The 21,583-nt window shown below is 37.4% G+C and overlaps 1 protein-coding gene across 11 annotated transcripts in view; it reads left to right on the forward strand.

Annotated features, from left to right (window-relative positions):
- The window catches only part of LOC128862259 (protein encore), a 116,857-nt gene that overhangs the window by 88,346 nt on the left and 6,928 nt on the right, over window positions 1-21,583 (forward strand). For 7 of the 11 annotated variants that reach the window (XM_054100784.1, XM_054100791.1, XM_054100783.1 and 4 more), the window contains 10 exons: window positions 5,381-6,374; window positions 6,425-6,581; window positions 6,664-6,814; window positions 6,884-7,216; window positions 7,282-7,526; window positions 7,781-8,122; window positions 18,771-19,162; window positions 19,222-19,397; window positions 19,464-19,763; window positions 19,853-20,309. In XM_054100784.1, coding sequence (XP_053956759.1) covers window positions 5,381-6,374; window positions 6,425-6,581; window positions 6,664-6,814; window positions 6,884-7,216; window positions 7,282-7,526; window positions 7,781-8,122; window positions 18,771-19,162; window positions 19,222-19,397; window positions 19,464-19,763; window positions 19,853-20,309 — 3,547 coding nt within the window. The remainder of the gene's footprint in view (window positions 1-5,380; window positions 6,375-6,424; window positions 6,582-6,663; window positions 6,815-6,883; window positions 7,217-7,281; window positions 7,527-7,780; window positions 8,123-18,770; window positions 19,163-19,221; window positions 19,398-19,463; window positions 19,764-19,852; window positions 20,310-21,583) is intronic. The other 4 variants (XM_054100790.1, XM_054100789.1, XM_054100792.1 and 1 more) reach the window with 4 other exon arrangements.

Raw genomic sequence — 21,583 nt, forward strand, 5'->3', positions numbered from 1 at the left:
GAATAGTGCCCAGTTTCACACTCGGTGCTTAAGTTATAATTAGATAAAATCTTAAATCTGCACCATTGCTTGACAGGTGAAGCTTGGTGACATTCCGGTGAGAGCTTGGTGACATTCGGTTCAGTGGAAGCGAAGTTATTGCACCTAAAGTGTCAGCATATTTGTGTCATCGGTACGAAAATGAGTTTCGAACAAAGAGAAAATATCAAATTTTGTTTTAAAATCGCTAAATCGTTTACCGAAACATTTGAATTGATGAAAAAAGTTGATGCCTGATTGCCTATCTCGTGCCAGAGTTCCTGAGTGGTTTACACGTTTCAGAGATGGTTGTGAGGACATAAATGAGAATGAACATACGGGCCGCCCAAAATCAGTACTCACCGAATTTATCAAAAATGAACCGAAATCATCGTTGAAATTCATGGAATCGGAGTTGAATATCACATTTTAACTGATCATTTGGGCTTACGAAAGGTCTGTGCACGTTTCATTCCACTCAAGTTAACTAAGGACCAAAAATTGCTCAAAATTTAACATTCGAAAGACCGCATCAGGCGAGAAAAGGCGGGAGCTTCTTTACAACATTGTAATTGGTGATGAAATGTGATGTTTCCAACATTTCAGCATAAAAGTGCTGAATGGAAGGCCCCAGACGAGTCACCACCCAAAAAATCGCGTTTGAAGAAGTCAAAAATCAAGTCGATGCTATTTGTTTTTACCATCTCAAAAGAAATGTTCACAAGGAGTTCATGCCAACGGGCGATAACGTTAATGCAATTTTCTACCTTGGCGTTTTAAAGCGTTTGCACCATCTCATCGATCCACTCTTGTGACTGATTTTTGACTAGAAATCGCATTTTAACGATCAATCAACCGTATTCACCTCATAGGGCTCCCTGTGACTTCTACCTATTCGGAAAATTGCGTTTGGCAATTATTTTGTGTACGTAAAGGCTATCCAAAAGGGTTGTACCGACATCCTGAAGGACATTTCGGTCACTGACCTGAGACACTCGTTCGAAAAGCTTTCGGATCGCGTAAAACAGTGTATCGAGGCCAGAGGGGACTTTTGAATAATTAATCTCGAAGTTATCAGAACAAAGCTCCCATCGTTTCTGTTTTAGCTCAGTCTTGTTCATTTTGTACTTCACCTTGTACATATCTAGAATTTTTGTGATTGAAATAAATAAATTTGTGAACGTAATTTAAATATTGAAAAGTTCAATGGAGCAAAGCAGCCAAAGGATACCAAATTTCACCGCAAGCGAGTCGAAGCAGCTATCCATTAAAAATGAAAAGTATCCGTGGAAATAAAAGTCATGTTTTTTTTTTGTTGTTTAATTTGAAGCTCCTGTTGTACTCCAAATGATATAAATTATTCCAAATAAGTTCCCTACTGTCCTCAACTTACTTCCTGGAGCGTAAAAACGCAGCAGAAACAAAAAAAAATTGTTCCGGCAATAGAGATTCCTACAAGAAATGTAGACATTATTAAGCCGCGCTAAGTGAATTAGATTTACCACTTGGTTTTCTGTTCAATTTTGGCTCGAACACAGCGAATTCCAGGCGGCTACAATGCTAATCCTGAATCAGTCGCGGAAATATTTTTCGTCATATACCGTGAACAATTTTAGCAGCGATCTGGACTCATTGTAGGAACATTCCACAGTTCACTCAAAATCGGAACGCCAATCCAATCCCATATTTTCAGCAGGCTCAGCAATTTCTTATTTGATTTTTTCTCCTCCGCCAAAAGCAGCTGTTATAATCTCCATCTTTTAATGTTTAAAATTCAGATTATCAGTTCTTAAACTTAAGTATGAACTGTGAAAAACTATTGCGCTATATTATCTAAACATAGCTTACGCATGGACTATGAAACAGGGCATGAGAATTTTTATTCTCTTAGACAATCAAGATTTAAAATGTCCTCAACGGCCAATTTCTGCCCAATGCACTTAATTTTCCTAACTCTCTCTCAAAATGGATTTATTTGTTTCAGAACAGTTGGTTTTGACAATTATTCGAAAGCAATGCAAAACAATTGAATTATATAGCTCTGACAGCTTTTGACAGTCTTTTCTCTATAATCTATTCGGCAAGACCGAAATTATTTACAAAAAAAGTGTTACGGTGTCCGTACTTTAGAAGTGAATAAAAACATTGCAGCATACAAAATATAAAATATGATAGTCGGAGTGCGAATTAAACGCTGTTCAATTTATCCAGACTCTACTGCAGATAAGTGTTTAGTATATTTATATGTATATATATATGTATGTACGTATCCATAAGCTACCCACACGCGCATAATTAAATTCGCTGTATGAACACTTTTATTATTTTTGTTTTGGCTAATTAGGCCAATGGGAGAATATGAAACTCGTTTTTGATTTCCAGTACGACAAAGGCGTTCAAATCACTAATGGTTTTCTGCATTTTTCAGGTTAAATTATTTCTGTGTATGAGAGGGAAAATTATATGAAAATTTTGTCTTTTAATCCATTTAATTGACAGAAGCTTTTATTACAATCCGATTATTTCATTGATTTAATGGCGGTTTCACTCAGTATTTGCATGTAGCTACATTAGGCTGGGCCGATTTTCTTGGCTGTGTAACCATATGCACCGAATATGTTAAGATTCTCAGTGAATAGTGTCATCGAAGTTCAAGTGATAAATTGAAATTTGAGAAACTTTTTCAATCTAACACAATATTGCGTAAAATACGATTTTAGTTTTGTTCCATGGAAATGGAAATTTTGCGTCAAATATTTTAAACTAATAAAGTTGAAATAGCTCAAGACCCCACGGGAAAAATCAATACTTATTCCATTAAACTCTCTCTCAATTTTTTATCTAATAATTAATGAATCTTATTTCCATACTTATATATAGGAGGATAGCGAATCGCAGAAAATTGTGCAATCATTTGTTATAAATTCATTGAAATAGTTTTTTTTTAATTAGGTACATCAAATTTTCACACTGAACGCTTTTTTGAGTTCACAAAATCAACAGTATGAAATGGTTCGCTTTCCGCCTGAATAAAGTTTCTAAATATTAAAAACTTACTTCCAAAGTGAATTCTGGGTTGCTGAAATACGAAAATATGCAAAAAAGCTCGAGAAATAGACGAGACATGTTCGCCTTGCGAATTTTCCTACTATTTTCGATAGTGTGCCCATGGACCCGAGAACATCAACAACCTGAGGATTGCTCTGCGCAAACGCCTCGTTTTATTCGCTTATTAGATTATGTTAACTCAGAAATTGAGGACAAGTGCTCACCCTCTCAATGTGGCTTCTCTGTATTGACAAGTGCATACGGGAATGCAGCCAATGGCAACCCACCGTGTGTTTTTGCCATGAAAAAGCTCCTTCGGAGTCGGCTTAAAACTGTAGGTCCCCCCATTTGTGGTGCGACATCAAGACGCACACCACAAATAGGAGGAAGAGCTCGGCCAAACACCTAACAGGAGTGCATCCGCCAATTATTTATTTATGTCTATATTCTAGTAAAATTTAATTTTCACTGTCAGTTCATTTTGAAATATTGGGGTGGCAACTAACAATTGCGGATTTTTTTAGAAAATCAAAGACAATGTTTTCATGGAACAAAATAACTTTATTCTGTAATGTATTGCCCATTTTGTTTAATGACCTTTTGCCATCTTTCAGGCAGCATCATAACCCTATGTTCATAAAACGTCTGGTCTTTATTAGCAAACAACTGAATCAGGTACGATTTGACATCATCATCATTATTGAAATTTTTACCATTCAACGAGTTTTGTAAAGATCGAAACAAAAAGTAATCAGATGGTGCAAGGTCAAGACTATATGGTGGATGTAGCAACTCATCCCAATCAAGCTCCATTAATTTTTGCCGAGTGACCAAGGATATGTGTATCCTTGTATTATCATGATGGAATACAATACTTTTTCGATTTGTCAATTCTGGCCGCTTTTCTTCAACTGCATTGTTTAATTTCGTTAGTTTTTCAATGTAGGCATCAGAATTGATCGTTCGGTTGGGTGGTAAGAGTTCAAAGTAGACAATTCCTTTGTAATCCCACCAAACTGATAACAAAACCTTCTTTTGGTGAATAGCAGCTTTTGATGTTGTTTGAGTTGGATCACCTGGCCTTCTCCACGATCTTTTCCGCTTGATATTATTGTAAAGAACCTATTTTTCATCGCCAGTTATCAGTCGTTTTAAAAACTGATTTTCACTCATTCATTTTTATCAGGTTTCTTTAGCAAACCCCAGCTGTTAATGCGTTGCGTTAAATGCGTTTCTTTCAGTTCGTGGGGAACGCATATATCGAGCTTTTGAACATAGCCAAGTTGTTTCAAGTGACTTTCAATTCAGTATGTGATACATGAAGCTTCTCTGAAATCTCACGTGCTGTACTGTGACCATCCGAATCGATTATTGCTTTGATTAGGGCGTCATCAACTTCAACTGGACGACCAGAGCGTGTTTCATCTTTGAGTGAAAAATCACCAGAACGAAATTTGGCACATATACAGCATATACATTTTTATGAGCTTGCGGTGCGGTTTTCCCTTTGCAGAAATAAAAAAGCAAAATATGATGAAAATGTTCCTTTTGATTTTCCATTTTTTAACGAACGCCAAACGAAAACTACGCACCGATCAAAATACTGTTTTTTTACTGATACAGCTGAATTGCCCATTATTGCAAATAACAAAATGTGTTTTACATTTGTACTACGTCTGCAAACTTAAAAAATTCAACCGAAGCCATCTATGACTGCCAACTCAATAAAGAGAAGTACACAGACACTGAGAGTTATGGATTGTAGCATTAGAAAATTAGTATTAGCATGTAAAACGTCGGCTTAATTTTTATCTGATCTCCTTCTCGAGATACACGCATTTGTCGAAAAGTGGATGTGAACCGCCCATTTTTCAGAATTTTACTTGCGTCGTATTTCCTTTCTTCTGCGTTTTTTCGTGCCAAATTGTAATATAGTTGTTTTTTTTTTTTTTTTTTTTTTCTGAAATTTACTGTTATATGAGAAGTGGGCGTGGTTATTGATCTAATTATTCCATTTTCAATACCAGCCTGCCTTTTTACAAAATTTCCTATGTATTTTTGTGTATTAGTGGGTTTCATTATATGTATTAAATTGTTGTTCGAGTATCGTGAACAGGGATATACAGACGAACAGATATATATTTAAATCAACTCTATCGATTCTATCTCGATTATTTTATGCTGTTACATATCATGTGAAGAAGATTACAATACCCCTGTGCATGAGGGCGCGAATATAAAAATCATATCGATTGATACAAAAGTAATGCCTTATTCATTCCTTATTCCCTCTTTCTCTCTCTCACACATGCAGGGCAACATGAAGGGAAAGCATTTGACTCGTAGTCACGCCATGCGTGAGGCCACATCGCCTCCGCGTACTCCTACACCACGTGCCGAACACGGCCAGGTGTCTCCGAACGGTCAAGCGACCAACAATTATCATCAACAGCATCACCATCAGTCTCAACAGCAACACATGGATGGCAATGAGAATATACACAATAGCAATAGCAATAACAATAATAACAACAACAAATTGAATGCACAATCAAACGTAGCCCGAGGCAATTCACCGATAATAGATGCGCCTGCCGTGATTGTAACTAGTCAACACAACCAACAGCAACAACCAAATGTTGCACTATGCAATGAAGCCGAATTCCCCAAACTTACACCGCCGAAATCGACAAAGGGAAGCAGTGGTGGTGGCAACAATGGCAGCAGCAGCGGTAGCAGTGGTCAACGCAATAATAGTAACGGTGTTACCGATGGCAACAACAAAATGGAATACAATAATAGCAATGGCAGAAAAATGCCAAACAGTGCAAATGGCGGAAACGGTAGTGTCTCTTATGACTCGACAAAAAGTAATGTCAGTAAACATCAGCAATACAATGCAAGCAATGCATTGCACCAAGCCCTTAGTGTAGGCGAGGCGGCGGTGCGTGGTGGTATTGGCGGCGGTGCGGGCACATCGCTGCACAATTCCGGCATGAACTATCAGTTGAATTCAAATGATAGCCAGCAGCAATCACACCATCAGATCGTATACGAGAAGGAGAATCGCTGCCCACGCAACGACAGCCAGAACAGCAACATGTCCAACATGCATGATGAGGAGCCACAACAACAGCAACAACATTACGATCGTCAAGGTGGTGGCGGAGGTGGCAATAAGAAGCATCGCACCAACTCCAACTCGAAAGGCAATAAGCCGCGTTTGAAGAATATTGGCGGCTCCTCTTCGGGCAGTGCAGATGGTGGCAATTCGAATAGCAACAATACGTCGGGATTCATATCAAGAGGTGCGTACCGGGAATGTATCAAATCAATTTAATATATTCATAATTTTTAGTCTTCAACAACTCAGAGAACTCGAGCGAACAATTCACTGACCATGGCGGCACCGATCTGTTCAGCTTCTTCAAGGAGACCCTTAATAAGCATCCAAAAGACAGACATTTTCTGTTGAAGGTGGAAAAAGATCTCACGGAATTCGTGCAAGAAAAAAGGTGAGTTCATTTACAACATCAAGTTGCGCACATACTTTTGTACTATACTATTTTCAATGGCAATATCATTGTTCATTCTTAGCCGCGGTGAATTGCGCTTCCCACCGGCTTCATCGTACAACCGCATGTTGATACATCGCACGGCGGCCTTCTTTGGCATGGAGCATAATGTCGATACCGAAACACAGCAATGCGTAATTGTGGCAGCTACCAAAAACACACGCATACCCGAGGTAAATAGTTTACATGTCTCTCTCGCTTAGTTCCCCTAACAAATACTTGATATTCATTTCCATTTATAGATTCGTTTCAAATCGTTGGTGCGGGATCATCGCGACGATACACGCAAATCGATACTAAAACGCGATACGCACAGCTTCGACGAGGCACATCAAAGTAGTTACTTGTGTCCGGATCGTGGCAGCATGCTGGACCGTAAGGCAAAGAGTTTTGAAGAGCGCGAAGAGGATTACGAACGCGCACGCAGTCGCATTTTCAATCGTAGCCAAAACGACAGCGGTGAAGGCATAGACGATGGTTATGGAAATGTCAGTTGGACTCAATCAGTAGAGCAGCAACAGCAGCATCAACAAAATCGTCCACGTCCCAATAGCAAAATTATAAAATTGCAGAATGTAACTCGAAAAATACATGCCTTCTTGACGAAATATGGTATTGATCCTTTGACATTTTCTTGCAGTCAAATGACCCTCGCGATGGCCGGTCTGGTGGTGGTGCAGTACCAAAAGCTCCTAGCTTTAATAATTATAGCAGTGGGCCATCACAAAATAGTGGTCCGCCTATGATGCGCGGTGACTCGGTAAACTCGAACAAAAATTGCGGATCTGGCGGCAGTGGAGGTGGTGGAGGATCGCGATCGTATCCGAAGCAAGATTCAACTGGCAGCACAAATACACCCTGGCGTTTGTCACCATCCAGCAGCGGGTAAGCCCAACATTTACAAAAAAACAGAATCATAATGGAACGATATGTTACAGCTATCTCTTGCATCCAAGGCAAATGAGTTTTTATAGGTTTACAGTTAGAAAAATATATTTATTAAAGCTTAGTAGTTGGCTAATTATAAATTGAAAATGAAAATGTATACTGATTTTTTTTACTTTTGTTATTATTATTATTATTATCATGTACGATATCATTTATTACAACTATACCAACTGCCACAACTTCAACCGTAGTTATAAAACTCAAACCCAATCGGTGCATTCCGATTCGGTAACACCTTCACCGAATGGCTATTGTAGTGAGGATCAAACGTCGGAGCCGTTAATATTGACGGCGGAAAGAATGGCAGTTTGTCACCTGCAATCGCCAACTCATCTTCATCTGCAGCCTACGATATTGTGCGGTGCCAACGTCATTCCAGCGCATTGCGCCGATACGACGCCAACACCAATGGAGGACAGCACGACGATGTCCAGTCGTGGACTGGTGTGGGCTGTAACGGACATTAGGAGTGTGCCAAAGGGCAGCGTGCTAATCAATCCGCAAACATTGCAACCATTTGTTAACCAAGACGGGTAATTTACAGAACAAACAAAAAATTACAGATTCGAAAATTATTCTTAAATTAATAATAATCTTACGCTACGAAGAAGAAATGCTTCTGGCGCACAGTCCTAGTCAAATGTGAAATTATGGAACCTTAATTAGTTTTTTATGTGTATCATAGTCAATTAGTATACACTATTTGTGTACTGCATAAGGAAAATTATGTCGCCAATGTGACAAGTGAGCTCGTAGGGAAATCTTTACTCGCACTTGCGTTTTTGTAATTTTGTGTCTAATTGTAGTGAATAAAGATGGTTATTGTAGTAACAGAGAGTCGCCCTGCCGTAGTATCGATAAAGTTTTATCAGTAGCTTATACCAGCGTTACCTTTATATTTTGCGACCAATAATGAAAGCACAGTAAAATAATAATGAAAATTGTTTTATTGTTTTCCAAAATATTTTCCAATCAATCTCAATCTACTTCTGCATTCGCTTGAACCAAATTCCTAAGCACATTTGCCACTCAGTGGATAGCTATGGTTACCTCGAAAACGAGGTGTTTAACGGCTTCAACAGCGTTTTCGTTGAAAAAAGTTAACCTTGCGTTTTATTTTTAATGTTCGGGGAAAATAGAAATCATCAAGTCCCTCGTCAAGACTGTAATACTAATGATCTTTTGAGTGCTGAAAAACTCTCTTGTGTGAGCCGATGCGTGAGAGCTCGCATCGTCATTGTAAAGGAAGATTCGTCTTAGGTGATTGTTTTTCCTTATAAACAAATGGTTGGGCACCATTCAGAATAGACTAGTTTAAGTTTTTCTAGCGGTACGGTTGTGACATGACTAGATTTTCTGATAAAATTGGTGAGCATTTGCTGTGAATTGCTTCTTCCGCGACCAAATTTTGGGTGCATTAAGCTCGTCTTAGAACATCCATACGATTGCTGTATTGTTTCCACTTCATATGAATAGATCTAAGATTCGTCACCTGTAACGATGTCATAGGCGTGCTTTGCATTATAGTAACTCAATTTCTTCAAAATGTCTACACCTAGCGACGCAAGTCCATTTTTAAATAAATCTTCTTGATGACCAAATGTACAGGCAATATTGAATGTGCGCTGGTCTAATTAATTCCCAAGAATCTCTGTCTCTATCTCGTAAAATGTCACATGACGATATTGCGTTATCAATTGACTCCCAGCATCGATTGTTTCTGGCACAATAACCGTTTTTAGACGGCGTTCGTGAAATTTATCCTGTGAAGACCGACGGCCACGTGAAACTTACATATGTACTATAAGTTTATGCTCAAAAAATACCAAACTTTTCTATAAATTGATTTCGATATGGAATTATAAGTAATCACACGTAGTGTTGCAAAGACGCAAAATGTAAAAAGCAACCCTCGTAGTGTCTCCTTTTTTAAAAAATAAATTTACAATTACTCCGCTTTCGTATTTTTTGCGTTATTTACTCATCAATTCCACAAAGTGCTTCAGTTATTGCCTCTAATCTAACAAAACTTCCAAATTATTAGCATTAGCCAAAAAATTATTATTTGGCAAAATTATGATATAGAAACATTGCTCGTTTGTATACTGTATCTCGGTAGCGGCCTCGGTAGTGGCCTCGGTAGTCTAGCGTAAGTGCACTAGCCTGCCATCCCAGAGGTTGTGGATTCGAAACCCACGTAAAACACGGTCCTCGCACTCTTCCAAATTTACCTACTTTCTCTATTTCTAAACAAAAAAATCTCATTCCTCAACCCCAAAAACGTTTCCTTTCCATCCTTACTCTCGCCCATATTAGTTTGTGCATTATTTGCATTGTGGCTGCTAAAACAAGCAAAAACAAAGAAAACCACATAGTTGCACATTGCATCAGTGGCGCCAGCAAGAGGAAGCGGGCAATCGCTGTTATAGCGCAGACACACCAAAATGTAGCGAAGTCCTCAACCATCCTGTGATCCTTCTGACAGAAAAATTTGAAACACAGATGGCGCTCTAAACAATTAGAAGGCGTTGTTCTTATTCAACGACAGGTGGGCAATCCCACTATTTAGGACTGGTAACGGCAGGCTAATCACCTATCCTGCCAAAAAGCAAAATGGATAAACGAAACCAACGCAAAACTGAATTTTTGATGGATAGTATTTTCTTTGTTCCTTTCTCGCATAAAAAATTAACCCTTTTCCCAAATCGTGACTGTCATATAAAAGTTTTTCTGAAAATTGCAATAAAATTTACTGAAAGAACTGTCTCAAATGCGCATACATTTGCTTATATAGGGATAACGAAAAAGTCATCCCAGTTACATACGAACATTATTATTTAGCGAATTTGTGTTAATTTGGTTATGTGGCAAGGTGTGTAAAACATAGCCGGTTTTTTTTTTTTTTTTTGTATGGAAACTATATGTACTTCGAAAACTATTGAGCCTAGGTTGGTAGGTTATATTTGTTTTACATCTGGCTTGCGGAAGAACGTTCAAAACTTCTTATATTTTGTATTGTTGTCATGCCAAAAAATATGCTCTTTGTAAAATTTGTGAACGAAAAGCAAAACTAAATTATTATTTTTGTTGTTAAATATATTCATTACATTCGGAAATATAAAGTATATTTTATTCGATATTTAAAAAAACTTATGCAACGCTCCATTGCGTTTCATTTTATAGCGAAAAAGTTTGAAATTTAGCTTAATTGTTAATCTATTTTCTAGAGTTAATCGGGTAGCATAGAATTCAACTCAAATTCTTTATATCAACTCAAGTAGGCTGTATTTGGTAGGATAGTGTATGATATAACAAACCTGGCATATCCAATTAAAATTCATCTAAAAATTATCCAGAAAAAAAGTATAAACTCCCAATGCATAACATTAGAGGAATAAATAATGGGATTATAAATTATTTGGTTTTCTTAAATTTTTCTGATTCTGTTCAACACGACCGACCTAATTATATTTATTTGATAAAATGCTATAAAAGTTATAATTGAATATTATTAAATTATATTATATTTCGACTATGACTGTGCGCCATTCTTTGTATTTTTGTTATATAAAGTTTGCAAAATGTTTTCTGCTTATGCGCACGCCGCTCTTCTAACTGCAATTTTACATAGCTTTTAACTAAACACAAATATGCAAATATAAATCGTAGAGTTTCTCAAGTAAAAAAATGTACTTATGTATAATATATGTAATAATGTTACCTAAATTTCCACAATATGAATTTCGCCATTTGTTGCTTTTAGCCACTATATAAAAAGACTTTCGAACGGACGGGCTTAGATGTTGTTTTAAACTAAAACATGTAAAAATTTAGATAATTTCAGGTGTCCTTATTTTTATTCAAAATACGGCTCTTAAAAATTATACAGTCTGTGTCAGAAGAAAAGAACTGGTTTTTTTCTTGTAACTTCAAGATATATTTCGTTCTTTTTTTAGTTGCATGATAGTCCCATTCAAGAGCTTCGACGCCAGTACTAACTCAGGTTAGTGTCGTTCGAAACTTTCCCGTCAACGCAACCAAACTAAAATGAGTGAGAAGTACACGAAGCGTTTCGAGCCCGTATTTTTATGCACGCATTCGATAGGGCCGAAATTATCAATATCAAAAGTGATTAAAAAATCGATAAAATTTGTTGTAATGTGGAATCAGCGGTATAAGGTTTAAAAAAATGTTGATGACTTGAAGCGAGTGACGACAAAAAAGCAGGATAAAGTGATGGTCCAACTTTTTAAGTGCGACCCGTCTTTGTGACTACGCCAGGTCCGATCAGTTATTTCTAAAACAGAAATATATATGAGTATCAACACCATCGAACGACGACTGAAGGAGGTGCACATATCTTACCGTCCCACATCATCAAAACCATTGCTCTCAGAACAACACATTGAGAAACAACAAAACAAGCAAATGGCGTCACAGTATTGGACTGGCCTTCCAGTCCCCAGACGCCAACCCCATTGAAAATGTGTGGGGAATTATGAAAACGCAACTTGCCGGAAGCCCAGTCCATAATTTAAATCAACTCGTGCGTTAAGCTCGCAAAATCTAGTCCTGTTTGTCGGCGAGCTACTCAGAAAAGCTTCAAAGCATGCCGGGAAGATGTCAGGCTATACTCGACAACTATGGAGACTACACAGCTTATTTAGTAATTGCGACTCGTAGTTTTGTATACCTAAATTTTAAATATACATCTTTTATACTTCATGAAAAATCGCGGTTCCATTTTTTTGGCACAGACTGTATATGAAAAATGACATCATATCCACCATGTGCAGGTCTGCGGGTAAAATCCTCCAAACAATCGATTCGCGAATGTCTAATTGATGAGAACGTCGAACTATCGATGTTGTTGGGTGTAGGTTGTTCAGTAATACTTTGTGCTACATCCGCAATATTCTCAACGGAACCTCCAGTTTTGGGTCGGCCAATCCTGTTTCTATCCCCAACAGAAACTTTTTCTGGGAATTGTTCCACCAACCTTGGAATATTCGACTCAGTCGAATGATTAAAAATCACGAACTTAGGCATTAATAACTACTGACAAAGGGTTTTCCAATAAGAGGTATTATTTTGATATCCAAAGAAAAATGCTATTTTTAATTATGTATTATCGGATGTTTATTTCACTATAAAGAGGAAGGTATGCCGTTAATAGTGGGAAATAATATCAGGCAAATGACCACCACGACCACGTTCACAGAACAATATTCTTTTCATGAAATTTTCCATAACCGAATTGCAAAGAGTCTTCCCTATGTTCTCGATAGCCTCATGAATTCCATATTTGAGGTCTTGAATCGACCCTGGGCTGTTGGCGTAGACCTTCTCTTTCACGTGGCCCCAAAGAAAAAAGTCACAAGGTGTTAAATCACAAGATCTCGGTGGCTAGTTGTGATCACCTCATCGGTCCGGAAACTTTTCCCGTAAAAGATCAATGTTTTCGTTGTCTGTTGTGGCACGTAGCGCCGTCTTGTTGAAAATAAACGTTGTCCCGATCAATACCATTCAATTCCGGCAAAAAAAAAATCGTTAATCATCTGTCGATAGCGCAATCCATTCACCAATAACACCTGTTATTGGAAAACCCTATATTATATATACATAGAAACTTAGAAAAAGCGTAGTAGGCAAACTAAACGCATTCCTAAATGACTCGAGCTTTTATAGATGTAACGTGTAAAATGTACTGTGGCGCCACAATGAAAGTATTGCCACATATAAACAAATGATCAATGGTAATCGTAGATAGTCGGTGCGACCACAATCTCGAGATCGGCACGCACATTAATTTTTCAGAACAACCTAATTTTTTTTCTACTCCTTCACGCTTTTATTGAAAGATAAGGATTCTTATGAATTGACTCAATTAATTTCAATTCCATTTATTTTCTGTATTTAATTTAATATATGTAGTAAAAAAAAACATCAATAAAAATTTGCGCGACACAAAATGGTTCTTCTTTAAAATCAGTTGTCATTTTCGCCGCACGGCAAAAGTAGAAGTTGCCAGTTTTTGTGCATTATAGCTGTCAGTCGAATTCGTTGCCGCATCGAACCGATTGTAACGCGCCTATTAGACGGCGTTTTACAAACAGACAAGCAATGAAGCGCGTAAAGGTTAAAATAAAGATTTCCATCACGCAATATCGGTTTTTTTTTAGTAAATAAAGTTATTCGGAAAGAAACTTGGATGATTAATTCTTAGTATTATGAATGAATGTTGAGTGATAAAATAGATCGTAATTTTCCCGTTAGGTTCTCTAGCTCTATTTCTTGTATACCCAGAAGCAAATTTGTTTCTGGTACTAACGTTTTTAACTATAAGCATATACAGGCACCTATCTATCTATAATATTGAATAAATGAGGCGATCCTTAGTTGACAAAAAAATAACGTATCATCGGCCAAAGTTTTTGAATAAAGTAAGCTTTTACAAAATTCTCAAAAAAAAAAAAAAAAAACAATTTTAACGCGTTGATATTTCGCGTGTAAATAAATTTTGCTTTTTATTGTAAAATTTTGTGTTCACTATACTTCAAGCACTTCTCTCTTCTCGTCCACATGTCATGCATTTAAACATTTTGCAAACTTTGTAAACGTTTTTCCAGTTTCTGCTGGCAAAATATAATTTGCAAGTGTTTTCGTAAATTATCTGCCAATGATTATAAAAACCAACTAATCTTAGCCAACACCAAGCGCATTAGCATTATTATAACTGTGAAAGCACTGGGTACCGCATCTGACAGTCTGCAGCATAATTAATTTTTACTAATTAAATAAGTTTGCGAAATAATATTTAATATGTGTTCGTGTATTTTCCAATTATTTGAGAGTATTTACATTGCTTTTTGTTACCAGTAAAAAATGGAATTATGAGCAATACAAAATTTAATGCGAAAAATAAAAGTACAAAACTGAAGAAATTCTTCCAAATAAATGTGTTAAATGAAGGTATAAATTATTTAAACCTACCTAAATATTTTGGAATACTATAAGTACATATGTACATTCGCAAATGATGGTCCACATAAAAGTTTATTTTTTATAACTAAGCCAAAATGAACATACAGTTTGCCAAGAAAATGCTCCGATATGCGAAAATATACAAGTCATTTGCATTTCTTCAACTAAAACCATCGTTTCTTATTGAATTTGGTGAGCCTTTCAAAATTATTTCATTAACTTACAAAGTTACCAGTGCATCGTAACGCTGAACCTTTGGAATCCACCAAATCAACCCGAAACAAAGAACAAAAACAAAACAAATGTTTCTCTCAGCTGTCCAAAAATTTTTTTACATACCAATTTTCGACTTCGTTTGCTCAGATGATTTGCTATACTGTTATCTCACCGAGTTGTTACATTCGCGTTAGTCATCAATCAGCAAAAAATAATCGTAAAAGTGAAACGGAAATCATTAAATTATTTATGACATAATCCATCGCGCAGAAATTTCAAATCGGTTGGAGCCAAAGTCTACAAGTGGAAGACCACCGAAAATATATATATGGCCGCACCGAGCGTGTTTTGTTGAGAAAAGTAGCCGCAAACACGCAGATTTGATAGTGAACTTAGAAATGAGTGTGGGGTTGTAGTTTCGCGTGAAGCAGTCCGCCAGGTTTTACAGAAGCACTGTAATAATTCAAGAGTTACTCGAAAGAAACCTTTGTTATCTGCGCTGGATATTGAAAACCGGTCATCTTTCGCTAAAACGTACCTAGCTCAGCCAGATAGCTACTGGGATGATGTGATACCATATTCTGCGATGAGACTAAAATCATGCTTCATTACAACGAGGAACTCAATAGCATGTGGAGGCAGCCATTAAAAGCACTGAAAAGGCAGTGAAATTTGGTGCAACAAAATATGGATTTGTTGTTGACAATAAACCTCAGTTTAAATTCTAGCACGGCAACGATCCAAAACATAAAGCTCATATGGTGAGAATGTGGATACTTTTTACTGCAGTAAAGTATTGGATACACCAGCTCAAAGCCCGAATATTAATCGAATTGAAAATTTGTGGACATACTTAGAGAAAAAGTTGCAGAAAAACACTCAAAAGTTCGGTACAAGGTGTTATAGATGCTCGGGTTAGTCATACAAAGTACTGATTCACATTTAATTTTTTAAAACATATAACTTGAAATTACTAAATGCAATGGAAAAAATCAAGTATCGTGCAGTAATTGAATTTTTATATTTGGAAGGTTTAAAAGAAAAGAAAATTTATGAACGAATGCTGAAAGTGTACCTATAGGAACTTTTCGCCATCAATTAGTACATTAGAAAGACGTGGTCGTGCAAGCCTGGAAAACGATCCACGTCAAATACGTAGAAATGGTATAAAAAATACAGATTGTCATATGGGATCATCATCGAGTGACTGAAAGCAATTTAGTAGAAGCCCTAGGCATCTCATTGGCTGTATGAAAGCTGTATGCACAATGGATGCCGCATTCGTTAACAATGGGACAAAAATACATTCGAGTTCGACTTTCCCAGCCACATTTAGATCATTTTCGAAAGGATAAAGTGGATTTCGGGCATTTTTTCATCACTATGGATGAGACTTGGGTCTATCACCATGATCCTAGAGCAAAACAAGAGACTAAAGAGTGGTGAGAGCCTGATTCTTCGGCATTGAAACGAATTCGTGTCCAGAAATCAGCCAAGAAGTTGTTAGCATCAGATTATTGGGATGAGAAAGGAGTTTTGTTGGTGGTTACTTGCAAACTGGTAAAACAATAAATTCGGAATATTATAGTAACCTTTTAGATCAGCTGAAGCAAAAAAGTCCTGAAAAAGACCCGGTTTGCCAAAGAGAAAAATTATTTTTCATCAGGACAATGCACTGTGTCACAACAGTATATATGTATGTATTTTAACAATAGCTAAAATCCATGAATAAAAGTTCGAATTATGGGGCATCCAGATTTGACCCCTAGCGACTTCCATCTATTTCCAGCCCTATAAAATGATGCGTAGAAAGCATTTTTCATCAGGACAATGCACCTTGTCACAAGAGCATCTTGACAATGGCTAAAATCCATGAATTAAAGTTGTTGGAGCATCCACCGTATTCATCAGATTTGCCCTAGCAAGTTTTATCTGTTTCCACGCCTATAAAATGGTGCGCAGAAAGCTTTTTTCATCATAACAGCTGTGGAAGTGTATTTTTCAGCCAATCCAGATGCTCTCTTCAGAAATGGAATGCATAAATTGGAATCTCGTTGGAACAAGTGTATTTATGTTCAGGGAGACTGCACTGAATAAAACCAGCAAACCATAAAATTGTATTTTTCTTAGCGAACCGCAAAACTTATTAAATAATCTGGTATTGTTTCTGCTGTTTATTTTTGTGTTACTTATATTTTGACTTACTTACATTAGTTAAATAAAACCGGAAAGAAAAGCAAAAATACACATTTTCTTAAACAACATTTCTGAATTCGGCTAGATTAGTAGATGTCAAAACACTTCCTGGACAAACTGTAAATCAAAACGTGCCTATTAACATCTTTTTCCTTGGCGGCCCTCGTATCCGAGCCGGGTTTTACGTGGCTACCCATTCGGTTTTGCTTGCGCACCATTGCACTCGCTTTGTTGTAATATTATCCAGTGTTTTATTTATTTTTGTTTTATTAATATTATTTAACTTAAAGCGATTAATTGCATTCTGCGTACTGACAGTCAAAATTTTGAGCTGGAAAAAGCTGTAAATATCGCAGAACTTAATATGGTAATCCAAAATAAACTAGCATTTTGAACGCCATACAAAATTTTCAGTCGCTCATAAAGACATATATAAATACTGTATTACAAGCACATGCACATATGTATAAAAATGTTTTGCTTAGAGATCGCAAATAAACTGATTCCTAAAAATCAAAATGTAGTGTGCATCTTTGTGAAATTGATTATTGTATTTGATGTAAATGTGATTTTATCATTGTTTTTAAACAGTTTTCTTGTATATATACATATTTATTTAATTTTGATATTTTCCTTAGCAAGCACTACTATTTCGCTTTGTCTTTGTCAAATAAGTGCATACATGCAAATAAAAATTGTAAAATATTAATAAGCTCACATACAAGCATTGCCATCTGATATATATGTATACAGTTGCGGACATAAAAATACCGAGATGTAGTAATTTTCCGTATATATGTATGTTAGTAAATGCATCCATTATGTGACTTTTGAAATCATAAAGTGTTTGTGAATTGCGAAAGGTATGTCTTGCCCAAATAAAAAAGTGTTATCTAATAGCGGTCGCCACTCGGCAGGCTATGGCAAACCTCCGGTTGTATGTCTGCCATAAAAACGCTCCTTATAAAAAATCATTTGCGTTCGGAGTCGGGTAAGTTCCGCCATTTGTAGAGCAACATCAAGACGCACCCCACAAATAGGAGAAGGAGCTCGGCCAAACACCCAAAAAAAGGGGTAACCGCCAATTATTCTAATTGGCATGGCAATCATAAATAATTGAAATTTAATAAGTTTGTAAGTACTAATTAATGCAAAATGGTTTTGAATGAGAGAAATATGAGAGAGATATAAGAGAATATAAGAGAATATGAGAAATATTAATTTGTATGCTAATTTGTCTGTGTTTCCGGATTCTAAATTTTTTCTATGCTAAACTAGTCAGAACTAGTCAGAATTCCATAGCGGGTTTTGTTAAAAAAAAAATTGTGTTTGCCTCTTTATGTGAAATGGCCTTGTTTACTACTGCCATAAAATATCGCGCGCTATACAACGACGTACAATGGAGTACCGTTTTTAGCACTTCCCTTCAAATTCAGACAGGTCGAGTTGTCGATTTCACAGCGTATCGCTCCAATGAGTAAAATTTTAAACATCAATTATTTTTTGTGCCCACATTTTTATGTTCGTAACCTGTATGCGCATTTATAAGTACAAATATGCAAATAAAGAAAATCACTAAAAGCTGCTCAAATCACATCTGATATTAGTTTAAAAAACTTCGCTTCTAAAATCTTGCGCCCTCGTTTTGTATATATATGAATTTGTCCCATAAATAAGTTTGTAGTATTTACTTTCTTTTTGCCACTTGTCTGTTTACAAATTTGAAATAATACTACAAATGTGGTAATTTTTCGCATTCCGTTTTTTTTCTAATATCTTTTGCAGTTCAATTTATCACTTTGACCCGTCCAATCTGCCACCCAACCAGGTTACATACCATCCAAATCAAGGAAGCAATACCGCTAATTACGCACAACAGCAATCGCCTCCACAGCAGCTGCAACAACAAACAACACCACATCAACATAAGCAAGACATCAATACAAAGAAGAATAAAACTACACAACCGATGTCGTCACCATCGCCAATTACATCACCGGCTGAAACTCCAACGCCACAACAACAAATTCATTGCAAGAATGTGTCATGCCATGAAAATGTCGTCACAATTCCGCTAGCCGAATCTGTATCTGAATCCTCCACCCAGACGGTGGCTATGTGCAACGATGTTAATTGTGAGGGAATAGATATGGAAATGGCAATCAATACCATGGAAGGTAAGTGTGTGTGTGTGTCATTGTGAAATGAATTATATTTATCCAAAAAAATGTTGTAGAAACATCTACCCAATTGGGTGTTGACGAGTGCGATGACACATCTGCCACCGGTTGTTTGAGCATCACCACTACAACTTCCACCAAAAGTTATGATCGCATCGAGGTGCAAAAATTCAAGAATCAAGCCACCAGCCCGAATATTCCAGCTGAAAAGGAGGAGGTGCCAAAGCGTGAGGTAGTAAGCTGAGAAACTATTTAGTCGAAATTTTTTGTAGCGATTGTTTTATTTTTTTTATCTCAGACCTCAGCACCTTTAGATGCTACAAATGTGCCACCCCCAGCAACACAGCCACCACCACCACCAAGTCAAACGCCCCCAAATGGCGTAAACGTGCCATTGCAACGTGATACCCCACATTCTGCGCGTTCCACACCTTTCAGCAACAGCGAGTCAACGCAACCGAAGAATCGCGCTTCCGAAGAGTCAAAACCCACTACGTGGACATATACACAAAGCTACCAGGCACCGGATGGCTCCACGGTGTTTCACACCACCTCTACGCCTAGTGGCACACCGTATTGCGCAACATATCAGCAGGGGGTAAGATCAGCGCAGTGTTATTTAAAAAAAAAAAAAAAAATATTATTTAATAATTAATTATGTAACACCATTTCGTTTTCTATCCATAGCCTGATGGTAGTGTTTATGCCATTCCACAAGGCATGGTCTATGCCTATCCGCCGCCAGTTGTAAGCCACGCTCCGCAGAAACAGTTGAAATGTCAATTCAATTCGTTGTCTGTTTTGCAGGAGAGTGAAGTGCAGAGTTACTTCATGCCGGTGTTTGATCCAAATCAACCGCGCACCGATGCAACCGGTCTCATACCAGCGGGAGCACAGGCCCTATATCCTGCCGCTACAGCAGCAGGAAGTACAGCTACAATGGTACCAGTCGCAGCCGCATACCCGACCGCACAATTCGCCGCCGCCAATGGTACACCCATCTACGCCCCGAGTCAATTGATATATTCGGCTGACCAATTTACAGCGGGTGCGGCGACTGTCGCCGCAGCAGCACCGGCGAATGGACAACTGCAACAGATACCGATGACCACTTACCCAATCGGGTATCCGTATGCCTATAATGGTAAGTGATTATTTGATAAGTTAAAATTTTTATCTCTTTGATGATGAAATAATTTGATACCAAATGTGGTTGTGTGCTAATGAAAATGGTAATAACTGTGGTAGTAGAGATATACAGATAAAGATAAATATTGAGATGAAATGGGGGTTGGATATAGAGGTAAGTGCGATTGTCACATCGGTAACATCCGAATATAAAGGGTTTTTCAATTGGCGCGGGTCGATTTTGGCGCCCTGTGGCAGCCATTTCGTTTTGGTGACATCTGCCAAATCTTTTGTTTATTATTCAGTTTTTTATGCCAAATCATCATGGCAAGTTACACGATTGAACAGCACGTTCAAATGATAAAACTTTATTATCAAAATGAGTGTTCATTAACGCAAACGTTGCGCGCATTGTTCCCATTTTTTGGACGTGGTGGGCCTTCCAATTTCTTATGGCCCATATTGAACCATATGGACCTAGACGACATGTGGGTCCAGCAGGACGGCGATACACAGCAAACGCCATTTTATTCCATTTCAACATCTACCCGCCCTTATTGAAAAACCCTTTAGTAGTTTTGATCCAAAATCCTGGGACATGAAAAATCAAAAATTGTACATTTTTTTTTAACATCGATCGCTCCGCGGTCGAGGTCATATCGGGGTTTATATTAATTATCATAAATGACAGTTCTAACAGAAATTGTTGCCATTAACAAACACACACTTTTAATAAAGCTGTAGCCGAGGAGTATTGAATAAATGTAGCAGGTTCAGCGTACACCAATTAGAAAATAATAAACATAAAATACATATATACGAGGGGAGTTCAAAAAGTACCCGTGTTAGAAATAAAGACACCAAAAAAATTTTTGTTCTTAGAAAAATACATTTCTCCTAACGCTCCGGCCATTATTTAACCCCTCAAAAAAAATAGGATTTGTCGAACTCTGAAAAATGCGCCTCTATATGCCTTTGAACTAAATTTTTTTCCCGCGAGCCATTTCTTCATGTTAGGGAACACGAAAAAGTCGCAGGAAGCCAGGCCTGGGGAATACAATACGGGCGTGCGGCAGCAATTCATAACAATTGGAGGCAACAACTCCGGATGAATGTGCATTATCGTGGTGAAACACGCCTTTTTCGCCAAATGCGGTCATGTCTCCTTCAATTTTTTGTGAAAAGGGGTCCAATAACTCACTGTAGTATTGTACAGTGATCGTTTTTCCTTTTTCTAAAAAATCTATGAGTATGACGCTGTTCGCATACCAAAAAATCGTCGCCATGACT

This window comes from Anastrepha ludens, chromosome 4 (assembly GCF_028408465.1).
Source record: "Anastrepha ludens isolate Willacy chromosome 4, idAnaLude1.1, whole genome shotgun sequence".
In the NCBI taxonomy this organism is placed as follows: Eukaryota; Metazoa; Arthropoda; class Insecta; order Diptera; family Tephritidae; genus Anastrepha; species Anastrepha ludens.